The sequence below is a fragment of the Pan paniscus genome, chromosome 4, assembly GCF_029289425.2.
Source record: "Pan paniscus chromosome 4, NHGRI_mPanPan1-v2.0_pri, whole genome shotgun sequence".
NCBI classification, from domain to species: Eukaryota; Metazoa; Chordata; class Mammalia; order Primates; family Hominidae; genus Pan; species Pan paniscus.
Window position 1 is genome coordinate 97690107 of NC_073253.2, and position 23274 is coordinate 97713380.

The window sequence follows — 23274 nt, forward strand, 5'->3', positions numbered from 1 at the left end:
AGAATAAAAGGCTTCCAAATTGGAAAAGAGAAAGTCAAATTATCCCTGATCATTGATGATACAATCTTAGACCTAGAAAAACCTAAAGACGCCATTACAAATCTCTTAGATTTGATAAATGAATCCAGTAAAGTTTCAGTGTAGAAAATTAACATACAAAATTAGTAACATTTTTATACACCAATAAAAATCTAGCTGAGAACAAGCCAGGCTGGGCACGATGGCTCATGCCTATAATGCTAGCACTTTGGGAGGTCGGGGCAGGTGGATTGTCTGAGCTCAGGAGTTTCCGACCGGCCTGGGCAACACAGTGAAACCCCATCTCTACTTAAAATGCAAAAAAATAGCCAGGCATAGTGGCATGCACCTGTACTCCCAGCTACTTAGCAGGCTGAGGCAGGAGAATTGCTTGAACCAGGGAAGTGGAGGTTGCAGTGAGCTGAGATTGTACCACGGCACTGCAGCCTGGGCAAAAAGAGTGAAACTCCATCTCAAAGTAAGTAAGTAAATAAATAAATAAATTAATTAATTAATTAATAAGGCAAGCTTGTTTACAATAGGTCCAAAAAGTAAAATACCTAGGAATATATTAAACTAACAAGGTGAAAGATCTCTATAAGAAAAGAAAACTACAAGAAAGTAATTGTTGATAACACAAACAAATGGAAAAACTTTCCATGCTCATGGATCAGAAGAATTAATCTTGTTAAAATGATTTTACTGCCCAAAGCAATCTACATATTCAATAAAATCCCCATCAAAATATCAGCATCATTTTTATAGAATTTTTTAAATCCTAAAATGCATATACAAACAAAACTAGAAGCCCAAATAGCAAATGTAATTCTAAGCAAAAGGAACAAAATTGGAGGTATCACATTATCCAACTTCAAATTACATTTTAAGGCTACAGTAACCAAAACAGCATTGTAGTGGTATAAAAATAGACCCATATATCAATGAAATAGAACAGAAAACCCAGAAGAAAAGCCACATATTTACAGCCAACTGATCTTTGACAAAGTTAACTGGGATATACATTTAGAGAAAGGACACCCTTTTCAATATATGATGCTGGGAAAATTGGATTGTTATGTATAAGAGAATGAAAATGGACCCCTGTCTGTCACCATATACAAAAAGCACTCAACATGGATTAAAGACTTAAATATAACTCTCCAAACTCTAAAAATACCAGAAGAAAACATAGGAAAAATTCTTTCAGACATTGGTCTAGGCAAAGAATTCGTGATTGATACCTCAAAAGCACCAGCAACCAAACAAAAATAGACAAATGGGACTTAATTAAACTAAAAAGCTTTTGCACAGCAAAAGATATAATCAACAGAGTGAACAAACAACCTGAAGTTTGGGAGAAAATATTTTCAAGCTATCCTTCCAACGAAGACTAATATCCAGAATATATAAGGAACTCAAACAGCTAAACAAAAACCCCCACAAATAATTTCACTGAAAGGGGGCAAATGACATGAATAGACATTTTTCAAAAGAAAACATATAAATAGCCAACAGGTGTATGACAAATGCTCAACATCATTAATCATCAAACAAATGCAAATCCAAACCATAACGAAGTATGATGTTACCCTAGTCAGAATGGCTATTTTTAAAAAGTTAAAAGATAACAGATGTTAGAAAAGATATGGAGAAAAGGGAATGCTTCTACACGGTTGGTGGGAATGTAAATTAGTACAACTTCTATGAAAAACAGTAGATGTTTTCTCAAAAACTAAAAAATATAACTACCATTCAATCTAGTACTCTCACTATTGGGTATCTAACCAGAGAAAAATAAAATAATATATCAAAAAGATATCTGTAGTTATTTATAGCAGCAATATTCACAATAGCAAAGATAAGAAATTATCCTAAATATCCATCAACAGATGATTGAATTAAAAAATGTGATATATAAATATTTATATATACATATATATACACACACGTTGAATACTATTTAGTCATAAGAAAAAAATGAAATAATGTCTTTTATGGCAACATAGATGAAATGGGAAGTCATTATCTTAAGTGAAACAAGCCAGACACAGACAGACAAATATCACATGTTCTCAGTCACAACTGGGAGCTAAAACTTGTGTACCCATAATTGTAGAGAGTGGAATGATAGACCATGGAGACTCAGAAAGGTAAGGAGGTGAGAAGGTGACAGATAATGAGAAATTACTTAATGGGTATAATGTATATTATTTGGGTGATAGATACCCTAAAAGCCCTGACTTGACCACTTATCTCACCTATGCCTGTAACAAAATTGCAATCATACCCCACAAATTTATGCAAATAAAAAATATATTAAAAATGTACTGAGATTGGTTTTGCAATCCGGAATATGCTCCAACTTGGTAACCATTACATGCGTGCATGAATAGAATGTGTATTGTTATGTGGGCCATTTCTACAAATGTCAATTAAGACAGTTGGCAGTATGGTTCAAACCAGAATTTTTTGATCTACTTCTGACCACTGATTTTTTTGGTCTACTTTTTCTATTTATTGTTGAGCCTTCTTCTATCCATTATCTGACTATAGCTGTAAATGTCTTCATTTCTCCTTGCAGTGTACACATTTTTGCTCTACATGCAGTTAATACATACTTAGGATTGTTATGTATTCCTGATGAATTGGTAATTTTATCATTATGTAATGATCTTCTTTATTCCTGCTAATATTCTTTGCTCTCAAAAATACTTGATCTGGTATTATACTCCAGCTTTCTTTTGCTTGTTGTTAATAAGATACATCTTTTCCCATTCTTTCTGCTTAATATACTACTATCTATATTTGAAATGCATTTATAAAATACAGCATATATAGTTGGGTCTTCTTTTTTTTTTCAAAATAAAGATTATCTCCCTTTTAACTGAGATGTTCAGCTATGTACATTTAATGTGATTACTAATATGGTTAGGTTTAAATCTACCCTCTTCTTGCTTCCCATTTGTCCTATCTCTTTTCGTGCACTTTTTCCTTTTTTTCTGCCTAATTTGGGATTAAATATCTATTTTTTAATAATTTCATTTTAACTATGTTGATTTATGTGTTGTGACTCTGTTATTTTAGTGATTGCTTCAAGATTTATAGTATACATTTTTAACTTAACACAGTCTACCAACATGTGCTATTATAGCATTTCATGTAAACCCATATTACATATTTTTCTGTTTTAAATAATTATTTTCAAAGAGACAAGTAATAATTTTAAAAATGTATATTTATCCACATAGTTAACATTTTTATTGCTCTTCTTTCCTTTATGTAGATTCATATTTACATCTGGTATCATTTATTTCTGACTGAAAGACTTCCTTTAACATTTTATGTAGTGTGGGTCAGGAGTTAAGACCAGCCTGGCCAATATGGTGAACCCTGTCTCTACTAAAAATACAAAAATTAGCTGGGTGTGGTGGAGGTTACATGCCTGTAATCCCAGCTACTAGGAGGCTGAGGTGGGAGAATCACTTGAACCCTGAAGGTGGAGGTTGCAGTGGGCTGAGATTGTGCCACTGCACTCCAGCTTGGGTGACAAGAGCGAAACTCCATCAAAAAAAAAATTACTTATTTTTTTCGTCTAAAATTATTTCTCCTTCATTTTTTTGACAGATATTCTCGGTTGATATAAAATTACAGGTGACTTTTTTTTAAGGAGTTTAAAAATATTATTCCACTGTCTTCTTACCTGCATTTGTTTCTGATAAAAATATGCCATTACCCTTATCTTTGGACATTTATACATAAAGTATATGTATTTGTATAAAGTATATGTACATACATATACTTTTTGCTAATTTTTGCTAATTTTAAGATTTGCTTTATATCACTTATTTTGAATAATTTGATTACAATGTGTTATGGTGTAATTTTTTTCATGTTTCTTGTACCAAAGTTTTGCTGAGTTTTTAACATGTTTACAGTTTATTTTTATATGAAATTTGAAAAATTTTGGCCATAATATCTTGAAATATTTTTCTTTCTCCAGATGCCCTCCTTTGGGGACTTCAGTTACACATGCAATGGCCATCTGAAGCTGTTCAATTCATTGACATTTTGTTAATTTTTATTAATTCTATTTTCTCTCTGTTTTCTGTTGGATAATTATTGCTACTGATATGAAGTTCACTTATCATTTATATTTTATAGCTTTGGATCATATTATCTCTCTATGACACAGCTTGTTGGCTGACCACACTAACCCAATTAAGAGACCAAATTAACTCCTGGCCAGGCCATAGTACTTTAGAAAGGCCCCTGGCTCCTAGGTCCTAGCCTTACACAGATGTTAATTGAGAACCAGGATTTACCAGGATTCCTTTACCCAGCACACTCTAAACTCTATCTCCTATCTACAGAGCATCACAATATGGCTGGAATTCTTCCCTGATTTTCATGGGATTTCTGCTTGATTTTAGCCTCCTAGCTTCATAATACAGCAAATTTCTTGAGTTATAAGCTGGCAGAGTGTTGCATCATTTGTTTACCTCTCTCTTCTCTCTGATACCATGGCCTTTCTATGTACTAATTTTTTTCTCTTTAGACTCATATGTCTATTAAAATTCTTGTAATCTTACTAGATGCTTCTGCCCAAACTCTTCACCCAAATTCTCAGCTTGTTGCCAATGTTCAGAATCAGCAAATACTCTCAGGGAAAAAGTGGCTGCAAAAAGTTGCCCCTCCTCTCCATGGTTTGCCTTTTCCCAGGATTTTGGCCTTTAAATTCCTAGTTGCCTAAATAACTCTTTGATTCCTTTAACCAAATCTTTTAAAACTGTATTCAGCTTTTCTAGTTATTCTCAGTGAGAAGATTGATCTGCCATAAACTAATCCATTGTTGCTTAAAGTAGAAGTCTTAAACTCTTATTTTACTTGTTCAGTCCTTTGGTTTCCAATTCCAGTTTTGTTATTTAGTATTTAATATCAAGCTTTGCCCAATTCTTCGAATTTTGGCATGTTTAGCTTAAATGAGATATTACCCATGCATACCTTCAGATGAACTTTAGTTTCATTCTTTGATGTCTATAAGAAGGCAGACAAACCAATTCAGAAACGCAAGGTAAGACTGGCTTTGCACAGACAGTTAGTACTGTCTCCTAGTTGCTACCCACCCTAATACAAAACTTTATTTCTAGGTTCCAAACCTCTTCAATGTGTTTTTTCTTCATTACTTTACGAATGCATAAACAGTCATATAAAAAGATACCATTATAATATTTGTGCCTTACTATGAAAATTTAAACTGTACTTTATATTTCTTTTATGTGTTCGATAATTCCAATAATTATATGAACATATAAGGGTTACTGGATAGATAATTATTAATTGCCTGAGGAATATGCTGTAGGATTTTGATGTAAAAGTCTAATATACAAGACTACATTTACCCATCATAATCTTCATTGATCCCAGCAAATTGCACTGGATTACAGCGTACAAAAATAATAAACACAAGCAGTATAAGTGATATCACAGATGTAACCATTATAAATCTCATAAGGGCTTTACAAGACATTTCTAATGTGGAAACAATGACACCTCCCAGAAGCTGGCCAAGTGCACCTCCAGGAATTAAAACAAGTCCTAAAAAAAAGGAGGAGAAAAACACAGTTAAAAATAATCAGCTGATAGTACAGATAATACATATATTGATACAATTTCCTTTGCTCTAAACATATAGCAAACACGTATTTAAACTAAAAGACAGAAAATGTACAGTTATGCTAAATAGCTTGATGAACCCGAACCATAATAGAAACAAAAACCTGTCAGCAGGGCTGAAGCCATAGGCCTACTGACTTCAGGGCAGTGATGGTGAAGTTTTGGTCCTTTATAGTAATGCCATCAAGGATAAACCGGGAACTTAGTCCATGCAAAATGGAAGACAAGAGCTGTCTTATTGAGAGCTATTATTAACAAGCTTCCTGGATTTATAGCTTATCACAAGAGACAGGATTATACTGACAAAAGTTCACAGAGATTTGTTAACAAGAATTGAACCAAGCCACCCATTAGTTCTACGAATGAACGTTCAATATTAATAATCTCACAACAAAGTGGGACTCTAGAAGAGCCATTAAAAGACATTGTTTTCTATCCAAGAGTAAGGAATTAGAAACAGGTAAGCAAAAGAAAGAGAAAAAGGAGGGGGAGGAGGAGGAGGAGCAGGAGAAATATAGTCAGAAGACAATCAGATGAGATAGCACAGTAAATTCATACATTGATGCAACTCCCTGTAATCCAAATATATAATACTGTTACATCTAAATATGAATTTAACAAGAAAAACATAGGATAAAAAACAACAAAAAAATCCCATTAACACTAGATTAAATTTATAGAAGTGCCTGACAAAGACTTGAAAATAAACAATTTTAGAATGCTTAGAAAGATAAATGACATAAAGAGCTCCAGTCTGCAGCTCCCAGAGAGACCAATGCAGAAGGTGAGTGATTTCGGCATTTCCAACTGAGGTACCCGGTTCATCTCACCGGGACTCATTAGATAGCGGGTGTAGCCCACAGAGGCCGAGCAGAAGCAGGGTGGGGAATCCCCTCACCTGAGAAGCAGAAGGGGCTGGGGAACTCCCTCCCCTAGCCAAGGGAAGCTGTGAGGGACGGTGCTATCCGGCCCAGATACTATGCTTTTCCCATGGTTTTGGCAATCCACAGATAAGGAGATTCCCTCGGGTGCCTACACCACCAGGGTCCCGGGTTTCAAGCACAAAACTGGGCTGCCAGTTGGGCAGACAATGAGCTAGCTGCAGGAGTTTTTTTTTTTCATACCCCAGTGGCACCTGGAACCCCAGTGAGACAGAACTGTTCACTCCCCTGGAAACGGAGCCGAAGCCAGGGAGCCAAGTGGTCTTGCTCAGCAGGTCCCACTCCCATGGAGCCGACAAAGCTAAGATCCACTGGCTTGAAATTCTTGCTGCCAACACAGCAGTCTGAAGTCAACCTAAGATGCTCGAGCTTGGTGGGGAGAGGGGCATCTGCCATTACTGAGGCTTGAGTAGGCAGCTTTCCCCTCACAGTGTAAACAAAGCCGATGGGAAGTTTGGACTGGTGGAACCCCCAACAGCACGGCAAAGCCAGTGTAGCCAGACTGCCTCTCTTGATACCTCCTCACTGGGCAGGGCATCCTTGAAAGAAAAGCAGCAGCCCCAGTCTGGGGCTTATAGATGAAACTCCCATCTCCCTGGGACAGAGCACCTGGGGGAAGGGGTGGCTGCGGGTGCAGCTTCAGCAGACCTAAACATTCCTGCCTGCTGCCTCTGAAGAGAGCAGCACATCTCCCAGCACAGTGCTCGAGCTCTGCTAAGGGAATGACTGCTTCCTCAAGTGGGTCCCTGACTCCCATGCCTCCTGACTGGAAGACACCTCCCAGCAGGGGTCAGCAGACACTTCATACAGGAGAGCTCTGGCTGGCATTTGGCAGGTGTCCATCTGGGACAAAGCTTCCAGAAAAGGAGCAGGCAGCAATCTCTGCTGCTCTGCAGTCTCTGCTGGTGATACCCAGGCAAACAGGGTCTGGAATGGACCTCCAGCAAACTCCAGCAGACCTGTAGAAGAGAAGCCTTACTGTTAGAAGAAAAACTAACAAACAGAAAGCAATAACATCAACATCCACAAAAAAGATGCCCATGCAAAAACCCCATCCAAAGGTCATCGGCATCAAAGATCAAAGGTAGATAAATCCATAAAGATGAGGAAAAACCAGTGCAAAAAGGCTGAAAATTCCCAAAACCAGAATGCCTCTTCTCCTCCAAAGGATCACAACTCCTCACCAGCAAGGGAACACAAATGGACAAAAAATGAGTTTCACAAATTGACAGAAGTAAGCTTCAGAAGGTGGGTAATAACAAACTCCTCTGAGCTAAAGGAGCACGTTCTAACCCAATGCAAGGAAGCTAAAAACCTTGATAAATGGTTACAGGAGCTGCTAACTAGAATAACCAGCTTAGAAAAGAACACAGATGATCTGATGGAGTTGAAAAACACAGCACGAGAACTTTGTGACGCATACACAAGTAACAATAGCTGAATCGATCAAGTGGAAGAAAGGATATCAGAGATTAAAGATCAACTTAAGGATATAAAGCATGAAGACAAGATTAGAGAAAAAAGAATGAAAAGGAATGAACAAAGCCTAAAAGATATATGGGACTCTATGAAAAGACCAAACCTATGATTGATTGGTGTACCTGAAAGTGATGGGGAGAATGGACCCAGGTTGGAAAACACACTGCAGGATATTATCCAGGAGAACTTCCCCAACCTAGCAAGACAGGCCAACATTCAAATTCAGGAAATACAGAGAACACCACTAAGATACTCCATGAGAAGAGCAACCCCAAGACACATAATCATCAGATTAATCAAGGTTAAAACAAAGCAAAAAATGTTAAGGGCAGCTAGAGAGAAAGGTCAGGTTACCTACTAAGGGAAGCCCATCAGACTAAGAGCAGATCTCTCTGCAGAAACCCTACAAGCCAGAAGATAGTGGGGGCCAATATTCAACATTCTTAAAGAAAATAATTTTAAACCCAGAATTTCATATCCAACCAAACTAAGCTTCATAAGTGAAGGAGAAATAAAATTCTTCACAGACAAGCAAATGTTGAAGGATTTTGTCACCACCAGGACTGCCTTACAAGAGCTCCTGCAGGAAACACTAAATATGGGAAGGAAAAACTAGTACCAGCCACTGCAAAAACACCAAAATATCATGACCAACAACACTATGAAGAAACTCCATCAATTACTGTGCAAAATATCCAGCTATCCTCATGATGACAGGATCAAATTCGCACATAACAATATTAACCTTAAATGTAAATAGGCTAAATACCCCAATTAACAGACACAGAATGGCAAATTGGAAAAAGAGTCAAGACCCTTCAGTGTGCTGTATTCAGGAGACCCATCTCATGTGCAAAGACACACATAGGCTCAAAATAAAGGGATAGAGGAATATTTACCAAGCAAATGGAAAGAAGAAAAAAAAAGCAGTGGTTGCAGTCCTAGTCTCTGATAAAACAGACTTTAAACCAACAAAGATCAAAAAAGCCAAAGAAGGGCATTACATATTGGTAAAGGGATCAATGCAACAAGAGCTAGCTATCTTAAATATATATGCACCCAATACAAGAGCACCAAGATTCATAAAGCAAGTTCTTAGAAACCTACAAAGAGACTTAGACTCTCACACAATAATAGTGGGACACTTTAACACCCCACTGTCAATATTAGACAGATCAACGAGATAGAAAATTAACAAGGATATTCAGGACTTGAACTCAGCTCTGGACCAAGCTGATCTAACAGACAACTACAGAACTCTTCACCCCAAATTAACAGAATATACATTCTTCTCAGCACCACACAGCACTTATTCTAAAATTGACCACATAACTAGAAGTAAAACACTCCTTAGCAAATGCAAAAGAATGGAAATCATAACAAACAGTCTCTCAGACCAAAGTGCAACCAAATTAGATCTCAGGATTAAGAAACACACTCAAAACTGCATAACTACATTGAAACTGAACAACTTGCTACTGAATGACTACTGGGTAAATAATAAAATTAAGGCAGAAATAAATAAGTTCTTTAAAACCAATGAGAACAAAGACAAGGTACCAGAATCTCTGGGACACAGCTAAAGCAGTGTTTAGAGGAAAATGTATAGCACTAAATGCCCACAGGAGAAAGCAGGAAAGATCTAAAATTGACACCATAACATTGCAATGAAAAGAACTAGAGAAGCAAGAGCAAAAACATTCAAAAGCTAGCAGAAGACAAGACATAACTAAGATCAGAGCAGAACTGAAGGAGACAGAGACACAAAAAGCCCTTCAAAAAATCAATGAATCAAGGAGCTAGTTTTTTGAAAAGATTAACAAACTAGATACACTGCTAGCCAGACTAATAAAAAAGAAAAGAGGGAAGAATCAAACAGACACAATAAAAAATGATAAAAGGGTGTCACCACTGATCTCACAATAATACAAACTACCATCAGAGAATACTATAAACACTTCTATGCAAATAAAGTAGAAAATCGAGAATAAACTGATAAATTCCTGGACACATACACCCTCCCAAGACTAAACCAGGAAGAAGTCGAATCCCTGAGTAGGCCAGTAACAAGTTCTGAAATTGAGGCAGTAATTAGTAGGCTACCAATGAAAAAAAGCCCAGGATCAGATGGATTGACAGCCAAATTCTACAAGAGGTACAAAGAAGAGCTGGTACCATTCCTTCTGAAACTATTCCAAACAATAGAAAAAGAGGGACTCCTCCTTAATTCATTTTATGAGGCCAGCATCATCCAGATACCAAAACCTGGCATAGACAAAACAACAGAGAAATTTCAGACTAATATTCCTGATGAACAGTGTTGGGAAAATCCTCAACAAAATACTGGCAAACCGAATCAAGCAGCACACTAGAAAGCTTATCCACCATAATCAAGTCGCCTTCATTCCTGGGATGCAAGGCTGGTTCAACATACACAAATCAATAAACATAATCCATCACATAAACAGAACCAATGACAAAAACCACATGATTATCTCAATAGATGCAGAAAATCCCTTCGATAAAATTTAACACCCCTTCATGCTAAAAACACTCAATAAACTAGGTATTGATGGAGCATATATCAAAATAATAAGAGCTATTTATGATAAACCCACAGCTAATATCATACTGAATGTGCAAAAGCACGAAGCATTCCCTTTGAAAGCTGGCACAAGACAAGGATGCCCTCTCGCACCACTCCTATGCAACATAGTATTGGAAATTCTGGCCAGGGTGATTAGGCAAGAGAAAGAAATAAAGGGTATTCAAATAGGAAGAGAGGAAGTCAAATTATCTCTGTTTGCAGATAACATGATTGTATATTTAGAAAACCTCATAATCTCAGCCCAAAATCTCCTTAAGAGGATAAGAAACTTTGGCAAAGTCTCAGGATACAAAATCAATGTGCAAAAATCACAGGCATTCCTATACACCATTAGTAGACAGAGTACCAAATCATGAGTGAACTCCCAATCACAACTGCTACAAAGAGAATAAAATACCTAGGAATACAAGGTATTTACAAGGGATGTGAAGAACTAACTTCTTCAAGGAGAACTACAAACCACTGCTCAAGGAAATAAGAGAGGAAAGAAACACATGGAAAAACATTCCATGCTCATGGATAGGAAGAATCAATATCGTGAAAATGGCCATACTGCCCAAAGTAATTTATAGATTTATGCTATTCCCATCAAACTACCATTGACTTTATCCACAGAATTAGAGAAAACTACTTTAAACTTCATATGGAACCAAAAAGAGCCCATATAGCCAAGACAATCCTAAGCCAAATGAACAAAGCTGGAAGCATCACGGTACCTGACTTCAAATTATACTACAAGGCTGCAGTAACCAAAACAGCATGGTACTGGTACCAAAACAGACATATAGACCAATGGAACAGAACACAGCCCTCAGAAATAATGCCGTGTATCTACAACTATCTGATCTTTGACAAACCTGACAAAAACAAGCAATGCGGAAATGATTCCCTATTTTATAAATGGTGCTGGGAAGATTGGCTAGCCATATGCAGAAAACTGAAACTGGACCCCTTCCTTACAGCTTATACAAAAATTAACTCAAGATGGATATAAGACTTAAATGTAAAACCTAAAACCATAAAAACCCTAGAGGAAAACCTAGGCAATACCATTCAGGACATAGGCATGGGCAAAGACTTCATGACTAAAACACTAAAAGCAAAGGCAATAAAAGCCAAAATTGACAAATGGAATCTAATTAAACTAAAGAGCTTCTGCACAGCAAAAGAAACTATCATCAGAGTGAATGGGCAACCTACAGAATGGGAGAAAATTTTTGAAATCTATCCATCTGACAAAGGGCTAATATCCAGAATCTACAAGGAACTTAAACAAATTTACAAGAAAAAAACAAACAACCCCATCAAAAACTGGGCAAAGGATATGAACAGACACTTCTCAAAAGAAGACATTTATGTGGTCAACAAAGACATGAAAAGAAGCTCATCATCACTGGTTATTAGAGAAATGCAAATCAAAACCACAATGAGATACCATCTCATGCCAGTTAGAAAGGCAATCATTAAAAAGTCAGGAAACAACAGATGCTGGCAAGACTGTGGAGAAATAGAAACACTTTTACACTGTTGGTGGGAGTGTAAATTAGTTCAACCATTGCGGAAAACAGTGTGGTGCTTCCTCAAGGGTCTACAACCAGAAATACTATTTGGCCCAGCAATCCCATTACTGCTTATATATCCAAAGGATTATAAATAATTCTACAATAAAGACACATGCACAAGTATGTTTATTGCAGCACTATTTACAATAGCAAAGACTTGGAAGCAACCCAAATGCCCATTCATGATAGACGGGATAAAGAAAATGTGGCACATATACACCATAGAATAGTATGCAGCCATAAAGAAGATTGAGTTCATGTCCTTTGCAGGGTCATGGATAAAACTGGAAACCATCATTCTCCACAAACTAACACAGGAACAGGAAACAAAACATCACATATTCTTACTCATAAGTGGGAGTTGAACAATGACATAAAAATGAAAGTGTTCATATAAATAAAGAAGAAAAATAAAAAGAGATGATAAAAAAGTGAATAAAATATAAATAAGAAACCTGGATATTAAAAAATATAATTCTTAAAAACTCAAATCTCAGGATGACCTTCGGACTACAGACAATTATAAGCAAATTGATAAATTGGAAAAGTACACTGTGTTATTACAGTGTGTATTAAAAAAAGACAAAAGAGTGAGAGAAGAATAACCAAAACAAACAAAAGACAATGAGTACAGGGGAGAAACCTGGCAAATGCTACCTCAGCCAGGTGATCAAAGTCAAATTCAAAAGCAGTCACTCACATGGATAGTATATTCCCTTGATATGATGTTTTGAAAATGATACTTTACCTCTGGGTCTTCCTTCCAAAAACTATAATCCCAGTCTAATCATGATAAAAATATTAGGCAATTTTCTATAGTGGGACATCTTACAGAACAACTGGCCAGTACTCCTAAAAACTGTAAGGTCATCAAAAACAAGGAAAGACTGAGAAATTGTCATAGCCAAGAGAACTTCAAAGAGACATGACAACTAAATATAGTGTAGTATCTTGAATGAGATCCTGGGACAGAAAAAGGACATTAGGTAAAAATTGAAAAAAATCTGCACAAACTATTGACTTTAGTTAGTAATATTGTATTAATTTTGGTTCATTAATTATGACAAATCTACCATGCTAATATAAGATGTTTATAAAAGGGGAAACTGGGTGTACAGTATGTGGAAACCCCCTCTCTCTGTGTGTGTATGTATGTGTGTGTGTATATATATATATATGTGTGTATATATATATATAGAGAGAGAGAGAGAGAGACCGAGTCTTGCTGTGTCACTAGGTTGGAGTGCAGTGGCATGGTATTGGCTCACTGTAACCTCTGCCTCCTGGGTTCTAGCCATTCTCCTGCCTTAGCCTCCCAAGTAGCTGGGATTACAGTTGTGCACCACCATACCACCATACTAATTTTTGTATTTTTAGTAGAGACCGGGTTTCACCTTGTTGGCCAAGCTGGTCTTGAACTCCTGACAAGTGATCCACCCACCTCAGCCTCCCAAAGTGCTGAGATTATAGGCATGAACCACCATATCTGGCCAGAAACTCTCAATATTATTTCTATCTTCAAGATATCTAAAACTGTTCAAAAAATAGTTCTTGAAAAAAAGATAATAAAAATAAATAAGAAGCTCCACAAAAAGGCTTCTAGCAGTTGTGAAAAAACAATACAAGTAATACCAGAAAAACAATTGTTTGAAAAATTGCAGCTGAGGATGAAAAATTTACATAATTAATGAAATATTAGCCCTGGAAATAAATGTACACTCCAACTACTGAGAAGTAACAAAAAGTCACCCTTACAGATAACAAGGTAGGAAATCTTCATAACAACAAGAATAAAGAAAAAAATTGTATAAGCTGCTAGAGGACATATTACTTTTATTTTACGTTCAGGGATACATATGCAGGTTAGTTATATAGGTAAACTTGTGTCACAAGGGTTTGTTATACAGATTATCTCATTACCCAGGTAAAAAGCTTAGTACCTGAGAGTTATTTTTTCTGATCCTCTCCATCCTACCACCCTCCACCCTCAGGTAGGCTCCAGTGTCTGTTGTTCTCCTCTTTGCATCTATAGGTTCTTATTTAGCTTCCATGTCTTTGCTATTGTGAATAGTGCTGCGATGAACATATGCATGCATGTGTCTTTGTACAGAAAAATTTATATTCCTCTGGGTATATATCCAGTAATGAGATTGCTGCATCACATGGTAGTTTTGCCTTTAGCTCTTTGAGGAATCACCACACTGCTTTCCACAATGGCTGAACTAATTTACACTCCCACCAGCAGTGTATAAGCATTCTCTTTTCTCTGCAACCTCGCCAGCACTTGTTATTTTTTGACTTTTTAGTAATAGCCATTCTGAATAGTGTGAGATGGTATCTCGTGGTATTGATTTGCATTTCTCTAATGATAAGTGATACTGAGGTTTTTTCATATGACTGTTGGCCACATGTCTTCTTTTGAGAGGTGTCTGTTTATGTCCTATGCCCACTTTATTATGGGGCTTTCTTTTTCTTCTAGGTTTAAGCTCCTTATAAATGCTTAAGCTCCTTATAAATGCTGGATTTTAGACCTTTGTCAGATGCTTACCTTGGAAATATTTTCTCCCATTCTGTAGATTGTCTAGTTTACTCTGTTGATAGTTTCTTTTGCTGTGCAGAAGCTCTTAAGTTTAATTAGATCCCATTTGTAAACTTTTACTTTTGTTGCAACGGCTTTTGGAGTCTACGTCCTAAAATCTTTGCCAGTTCCTATGTGCAGAATGGTATTCCCTAGGTTTTCTTCTAGGGTTTTTATAGTTTTGGGTTTTACATTTAAGTCTTTAATCCATCTCAAGTTGATTTTTGTATATGGTATAAAGAGAGAGTCCAGTTTCAACCTTCTGCATACAGCTTGCCAGTCATACCAGCACCATTTACTGAATAGGGAATCCTTTCCTCATTGCTTGTTTTAGTCAGGTTTGTTGAAGATCAGATGGTTGTAGGTGTGTGGCCTTACTTCTGGGCTGTCTATTCTGTTCCATTGGTCTATGTGTCTGTTTTTGTACCAGTATGATGCTGTTTTGGTTACTGTAGCCCCGTAGTATAGTCTGAAGTTGGGTAATGTGATGCCTCCAGCTTTGTTCTTTTTGCTTAGGATTGTCTTGGCTATTTGAGCTCTGTTTTGGATCCATATGAATTTTAAAATAGTTTTTATCTAGTTCTGTGAAGAATTGCATTGGTAGTTTAATAGGAATAGCACTGAATCTGTAAACTGCTTTGGGCAGTGTGGCCATTTTAAAGATATTGATTCTTCCTATTCATAAGCATGGAGTGTTTTCCCATTTGTTTGTGTCATCTCTTATTTCTTTGAGCAGTGTTTTGTAACTTATTGTAAAGATCTGTAAATTCCCTGGTTAGCTGCATTCCTAGGTATTTAAATCTTTTTGTGGAAACTGTGAATAGAATTGCATTTCTAATTTGGCTCTCAGCTGGCTGTTGTTGGTGTATAGAAATATTATTGATTTTTGTATATTGATTTTGTATCCAGAAACTTTGCTGATGGCTGTTTATCAGCTTAAGAAGCTTTTGGGCCAAGACTATGGGGTTTTCTAGATATAGAATCATGTTGTTTGCAAACAGGGATAGTTTGGCTTCCTCTCTTTTTATGTAGATGCCCTTCATTTCTTTCTCTTGCCTGATTGTTCTGGGCTGGACTTCTAATATTATGTTGAATAGGAATGGTGAGAGGGGGCATCCTTGTTCTGGTTTTCAAGGGGAATGCTTCCAGCTTTTCCCCATTCAGTATAATGTTGGCTGTGGGTTTGTCATAGATGGCTCTTATTATTTTTAGGTATGTTCCTTCAGTACCAAGTTTGTTGAGAGTTTTTAACATGAAGGGATGTTGAATTTTATTGAAAGTCATTTCTTCATCTATTCAGATGATCATGTGGTTTTCACTTTAGTTCTATTTATGTGATAAATCATGTTTATTGACGTGTGTATGTTTAACCAACCTTGCATTACAGGGATAAAACCTACTTGATCATGGTGGATTAGCTTTTGATGTACTGCTGGATTTATTTGCTAGTATGTATTGAAGATTTTTGCATGTATGTCCATCAAGGATAATGGCCTGAATTTTTGTTTTTTTGTTGGTCTCTTCCAGGTTTTGGTATCGGGATGATTCTGGCCTCATAGAATGAGATGGGGAGGAGTCTCCCCTCCTCAATTTGTTGGAATAGTTTTAGTAGTAATGATACCAGCTCTTCTTTGTACATTTGGTAGAGTTTGACTGTGAATCCATCTAATCCTGGGCTTTTTCTGGTTTGTAGGCTATTTATTGCTATTTCAGTTTTGGAGCTCATTATTAGTCTGTTCAGGAATTTAATTTCTTCCTAGATCAGTCTTGAGAGGCTTTATGTGTCCAGGAATTTATTCATTTTTTCTAGATTTTCTAGTTCATGTTTGTAAAGGTGCTCATAGTAGTCTCTGATTGTTATTTGTGTTTCTGTGGGGTCAGTGGTAATATCCTCCTTATCATTTCTAATTGTGTTTATTTGGATCTTCTCTCTTATTAATTTTTCAAAAAACCAACTCTTGGATTCCTTGTTCCTTTGAATGTTTTTTTGTGTCTCCATCCCCTTCAGTTCAGCTCTGATTTTGGTTATTTCTTTTCCTCTTCTAGCTTTAGAATTGGTTTGCTGTTGCTTCTCTAGTTCTTTTTGTTGTGATGTTAGTTTTTAAATTGGGGTTTTTCTAACTTTTTGATGTGAGCATGTGGTGCTATACATTTCCCTCTTCATACTGCCTTAGCTATATCCCAGAGATTCTGGTGTTTTGTATCTCTGTTCTCATTCTGCCTTAATTTAATTACTTACCCAAAAGTCATCCAGGGTGGGTCATTTAATTTCCACTTAATTGTATGGTTCTGAGCAATTTAATTAGTCTTGATTTCTATTTTTATTGTGCTGTGGTCCAAGAGAGTGGTTGGTATGATTTCAGTTCTTTTACATTTTCTGAGGATTGTTATATATCTGATTTTGTGGTTGATTTTAGAGTATGTGCCATGTGGCAATGAGAAGAATGTATATTCTGTTGTTTTTTTGGTGAAGAGGTCTGTTGATGCCTCTCAGGTCTATTTGGTCTAGCATTGAGCTCAGGTCCTGAACATCTTTGTTAATTTTCTGCCTTGATAACCTTTCTAACACTTTCGGTGAGGTGTTGAAGTCTTCCACTATTATTTGGTGGGGGTCTAAGGCTCTTTGAAGGTCTCTAAGAATTTAATTTATAAATCTGGTTGTTTCTGTGTTGAATGCAGATATATTTAGGATAGTTAGGTCTTCTTGTTGAATTGAACCTTTCACCATTATGTAAAGCCCCTCTTTGTTTTTTACAATATTTGTTTATTTAAAGTCTGAAATTAGAATTGCAACCCCTTCTTTTTTCATTCATTTTCCCCTTCAGTTTCCATTTGCTTGGTAGATTTTTCTTCATCTATTTTTGAGTCTATTGGTGTCATTGTATGTGAGACACATTTCTTGAAGACAGCATATCATTGGGTCTTGCTTCTCTATTCAGCTTGCCACTCTGTCTTTTCATTGGGGCATTTAACCCATTTGCATTCAAGGTTACTATTGCTATATGTGGATTTGATCCTGTCATCGTGTTGTTAGCTGTTTATTATGCTGACTTGTTTGTGTGATTGCTTTATAGTGTCAATGGTTTACATACTTAAGTGCATTTTTGTAGTGGCTGGTAATGGTCTTTCCTTTCCACATTTAGTGCTTCTTTCAGGAGCTCTTGTAAGGCAGGTCTGGTGGTAAAAAATTCCCTCATAATTTTCTTGTTTGAAAATGATTTTATTTCTACTTCACTTATGAAGCTTAGTTTGGCTGGCTATGAATTTGATTGGAATTTCTTTTCTTTTAGAATGTTGAATATAGGCTCCCAGTCTCTTCTGGTTTGTAGGGTTTCTGCTGAGAAGTCTGCTGTTTCTGCTAAGAGGTCTAGCTTGTAGGGTTCCTGCTGATAGGTCTTCTAATAAGCTTTCCTTTGTAGGTGGCCTGTCCTTTCTCTCTAGCTGCCTTTGACATTGTTTTTTCATTTTGAAGTTGGAGAATCCGATGATTATGTCTTAGGGATGATGTTTTTGTGAAGCACTTTGTGAGAGTTTCCTGCATTTTCTAAATTTGAATGTTGTCCTCTCTACATAGGTTGTGAAAGTTTTCATAGATGATATCCTGAAATATGTTTTCTAAGTTGCTTCCATCCTCCCTATCTCTTTCAGGGATGATAGTGAATTGTAGATTTGGTCTCTTTACATAATTGCATATTTTTGTTCATTTTGTTTGTTCCTTTTTATTCTTTTCTCTTTCATGTTTTCTTTCTGTCTTGTTTCAGAAACCCAATCTTCAAGCTCTGAGATTATTTCTTCAGCTTGATCTATCCTGCTGTTAATACTTGTGATTGCATTATGAAATTCTCATAGTGTGTTTTTATCTCTATCAAGTCAGTTATGTTCTTTTCTATACTGGCTACTTTATCTTCCAGATCCCGTATACTTCGTGATTCCTAGCTTCCTTAGAATGAGTTTCAATGTTCCCCTGAATCTTGATTTTTGTTCCTATCCATATTCTGAATTCTATTTCAGTCATTTCAGCCATCTAAGACTGGTTAAGGACCCTTGATGGAGAACTAGTGAGGTTGTTTGAAGGAAAGAAGACCTTACGGCCTTTTGAGTTGTCAGAGTTCTCGTGCTGCTTTTTTATCTTTGTGGGCTGATGCTCCTTTAATCCTTGAAGTTCCTGTCCTTTGGATTTTTTTTTCTTTTATCCTATTTGATGACCTTGAGGGTTTGCTTGTTGTATAAGGTGGGTTCATTCAACTGGCTTTGTTTCTGGAAGATTTTAGAAGGCAAAGGCTCAGCTCAGGACTCCTGGACTGTGTGGCCTAACTCCTGGGGACCAGTATTGGGCACTGGCTTTGTTCTCTGGCTCCTCAAGGTAGAAACATGCTGTGCTGGAGGGGTCAAGGTGCTCCTGGACTGCTGGTCACAACACTCCAATGGATGGTGGCAGCCAAAGCACTTTGTAGGGCAGTGGCAATGGGATCCATCCTGTTTGCACGTACCAGCAACAGCAGCAGTGGCAGCATGGCAGAGTGTATGCTTTTTGGCTGTGGCAGGGTGCTGGCAGGTACTGGGGTGCTAGCCTCCATGGGGGAGCTAGTGAGGTTTTTTGAAGGAAAAAAGACATTCCAGCTTTTTGAGTTGTCGTAGTTCTTGTGTTCTTTAAAGGATACAATATTTAAAATTATTATAGTTGCACAAGCTTCTCTTTTGGTTAGCATTTGCATCTTTCGTCTATCCTTTCACTTTCAACCTTTTCATGTCCCCATATTTAAGGAGTGCCTCTTGTTAGTAACATATATTGAAATTTTTTTCCCAATCTGACATTCTTTAGACTATTTATATTTAACATAACTACTAATATATTTATTGGGTGAAAACTTTCTGTATATCTTGCAAGCAGAAGCACTGACTGCTCTTTGTTCTCCACTATCTTTTCAAGGATATTTATACGATGAGTAGCCTTGGATAATAAGTATTTCCACGTAGAGCACAGGACAACTTTGCTTAGAATTTTGGAAGACAGAGAGAGTGTCCCCTCTGGACACTCTTTATCAAGTATAATGCCTCCCTCTGGAGCCAAAGACAAGCATAATTACTGCCCACTATAAAAGACCTGGGTTCCCTAACCTCAAGATTTCTTTCATGTAATGCAACTCATTGTGTGTACAGATATCACCTGGCCTCTTTTCACATCACCCTTTGGAAACTGGAGCTCAGAAACCTAGCAGGAACTCTCATTACTGCTATTGCTGTGAGTCATAAACTTTATTTCATCTCTGACCAAGAAGTTTGGTGTCTTCTTCCAGCACACATGAAACTAAGTTAGGTTAACTTGTTAGCTTACAGATAGGATGAAATTCAAACCCATTACAGATCTGAGCACTCTTGGCAACAACGATGGGATGCTAACAGAGACGTGGCTTTCTGTAGCTGCAAGCTGAAGTAGGTTTAAAGACAGCACCATAGAAAGTACCATAGGTCTTATCAACTCTTCTCTAGGCAAGCAAACTTCCTTGTCAATCTGGCCATCAGCTTCAGGACTGCCCCACTGTAAAAACTATTAATTTTTTTTTTCTTATTAGACAGAAGATTCCTTCTGCTTTCAAGTTACAGATAACAGTTCCAGCAATGTGCAATTACCCTGAGTGTAAAAAGAAAAAAAAATTATAGCCACTATGAGCAGGGACCGGTGAATTATCAGAATTTTAGTTCATTTTCTTGGGACATGATAAAGTGCAGTACATAATTTCTTGTTTAAACAAAATAGCCAATAGCTGGGTTGACTGGAGGTCCAGCTCCTCTTCCAGTCTATCATTGGATCCATTCTTGGATCCATTTTAAGACAATAAAAGATCTCAGAGTTTTTTGTAGTGTGTCCTGACTGCTATAAAGTAGTTTTGCTGTGACCCTCTTAGGAAGATTTTCCTAAGACAAATAAAATTCCTGTGTGAAATCATAGATGAGGCATTGAACAGATTTTGAACTCTCATCATTCCTGAAAAGAATGTGAAGTAAGCTTGTGGGTGGTACTCTGGACAATTTCAATGCATGTTTGTTGTAGCCTCAATATACTGATGCTGTAGCTTCAATTTCTAAATATATAATTAGTATTTATATTCTATAATATTATACTATGAATGCTGTTAAACTCCAGAAGTGATAATGGAACACATGAATTGTTACCCAACGTGCCTCCCTGTTTCCTCTCACACGGTCTAACAGAAACAATGTAGAATCCAAGAAGCAGAAAGGAAAGTCCTAGCTTTGAGTATATAAGGTAGCAGGGGTACTAAGAAATGCAGTATTTCCATTCAACACACATCATGGCCAGTGTAAAAGGTTATCAGGACCAGGTGTGGTGGCTCACGCCTTTAATCCCAGCACTTTGGGAGGCCAAGGCGGGCAGATCACCTGATGTCGGGAGTTCGCGACCTGCCTGAGCAACATGGAGAAACCCCGTCTCTACTAAAAAATACAAAATTAGCTGGGCGTGGTGGTGCATGCCTATAATCCCAGCTACTCGGAAGGCTGAGGCAGGAGAATCGCTTGAACCTGGGAGGTGGAGGTTGTGGTGAGCCTAGATTACATCATTGCACCCTAGCCTGGGCAACAAGAGTGAAACTCCATCTCAAAAAAAAAAAAAAAAGTTATCAGGAGCTGGAGCTGGAGGTTTATAGTGGATTGATTATTGTTGAATTCAGTTATTGCTCTTATAACCCTGGCTATTCCAGGCATTGTGATGTAACCAAATCTACTACACAGACTGATTACATTTAATATACTGTATTAGACTTTGCCAAGACATTCTTTTCTATCCCATTGGCACCCAAGGACAAAGACTAATTCTCATTCATGCTTGAAAACCACAAATATACCTTTACAGTAAGAATACTGTAATATTCTTTAGTTATTCCTCAGGAGTACCTAAAGCTCTGCCATTGGCTACAAGAAGGTGCATAAGAATTTAGTGTGATTCCCGTTACCTTCTGATGCCTAAACCTTTCACTGATAGATGATATGCAGTTGGCTAGAGACTCTCAAGCCTTAGACTCAATGGCTCTAACTTTGGTATTATCACACCTTCACCTGCAAGGGTAACTGATAAATCCCAACAAAACCCAAAGACTGCACATCAAGTTTCTGGGGTACTATGCAAATGGATTCACAATGCTCAATTACTCTGGAAGTCAAGCAAAAAAATGTCTCATTTCCCTCCAACCAAAAGGGAACCTAATGTCACTTTGGACTCTGGGTATCAGAGATGGTAGATGTCTGTCTTGGGCATTCTTTTATAACAGCTAACTTACAGGGAGTGTAATTCGCAAACCTACATTGAAGCTGATAAGCAAGCTGTGGCATACTCTCTTCTTTGAGCTGCTAGAAATTTAATGATCCCCATGAGCTACAAATCTCCATGACTGATAATTTCGTGGACTGCAGCCTCTAGATAAAAGATATAGGCTCCATTCAGAAACACCTGCTGTTGTATAACACTCACTGACTCCCTAAAACAGCTACCATTTGAAAAGCAACTACTAGCTTACACTGCCATCTTGTCAAAACCAAAGTCCTAACTTACAGCAATCTTTTGACTTTGTGAACTTATATTCTCATTTTGGGATGAACTAAACCAGCCTCATAACTATTTGACAAGCCTTACTTGTCAAATGGAAATGATAGATTCAAGAACATAGGGGTGGTCATAAAAGATCATCAAGTGTTTATATCACCACCAGCAGATCACATAGCTCTTCGAAGATTAGAAATTTCTCTAAAATGAAGTTACACTCAGTTACTCAAGGGAGCTTCCTGGCAAGATTAGTGGTATGCTATTCATACACAGCCTTACTGAAGCCATCTTTATGATGAGAGTAATACAATTAGAAACTATAGGGCAAAATTTGTCTGTGACTTGACTTGAAATAATCAATGACACCACCTCATTCCTGGAAAGCACTCTGCTCAGCCTCACTTACTGATCAACATTATTACAGATGATAAAATTACCCCAAATTTCATTCTTGCCAAGGTAGAATTTGCAATTGCTAATGTATTCTGTTATATTTTGATATCTCAGGCTAAGTGGAAAGGTCAGTAGAGAAACTTAAGGAGAAAGCCACCTGATTTTTTAAGATAGACCTTGATGGCTTAAGGATTTGTTCAGCTGGCTAGATCCAGGAGCTTGAGGGAGTCAATACTGCATGTAGCCTTACCCTGGTTCTTGGAATCCATTGATAATAGCCTTAATTAAATATAATAAGAAACAAATGGAATGAATTTACTCCTCACGTTCTGCTGATTTGATTAATCAGAGTGCCCCAAACCTGGTATGCTCATGAAAAAATTTGTCATTATGGCCATTGAAAGCTGATCTATTTTGGCTTTTTGGATAATCTGCAGTCAGACAAGCCTTTTATAAAAAAT

General features: G+C 37.1%; 1 protein-coding gene across 6 annotated transcripts in view; it reads right to left on the reverse strand.

Annotated features, from left to right (window-relative positions):
• The window catches only part of SLCO6A1 (solute carrier organic anion transporter family member 6A1), a 128195-nt gene that overhangs the window by 43517 nt on the left and 61404 nt on the right, over positions 1-23274 (reverse strand). For all 6 annotated transcript variants that reach the window (XM_055112505.1, XM_003828317.5, XM_055112508.2 and 3 more), the window contains one exon: positions 5418-5613. In XM_055112505.1, coding sequence (XP_054968480.1) covers positions 5418-5613 — 196 coding nt within the window. The remainder of the gene's footprint in view (positions 1-5417; positions 5614-23274) is intronic.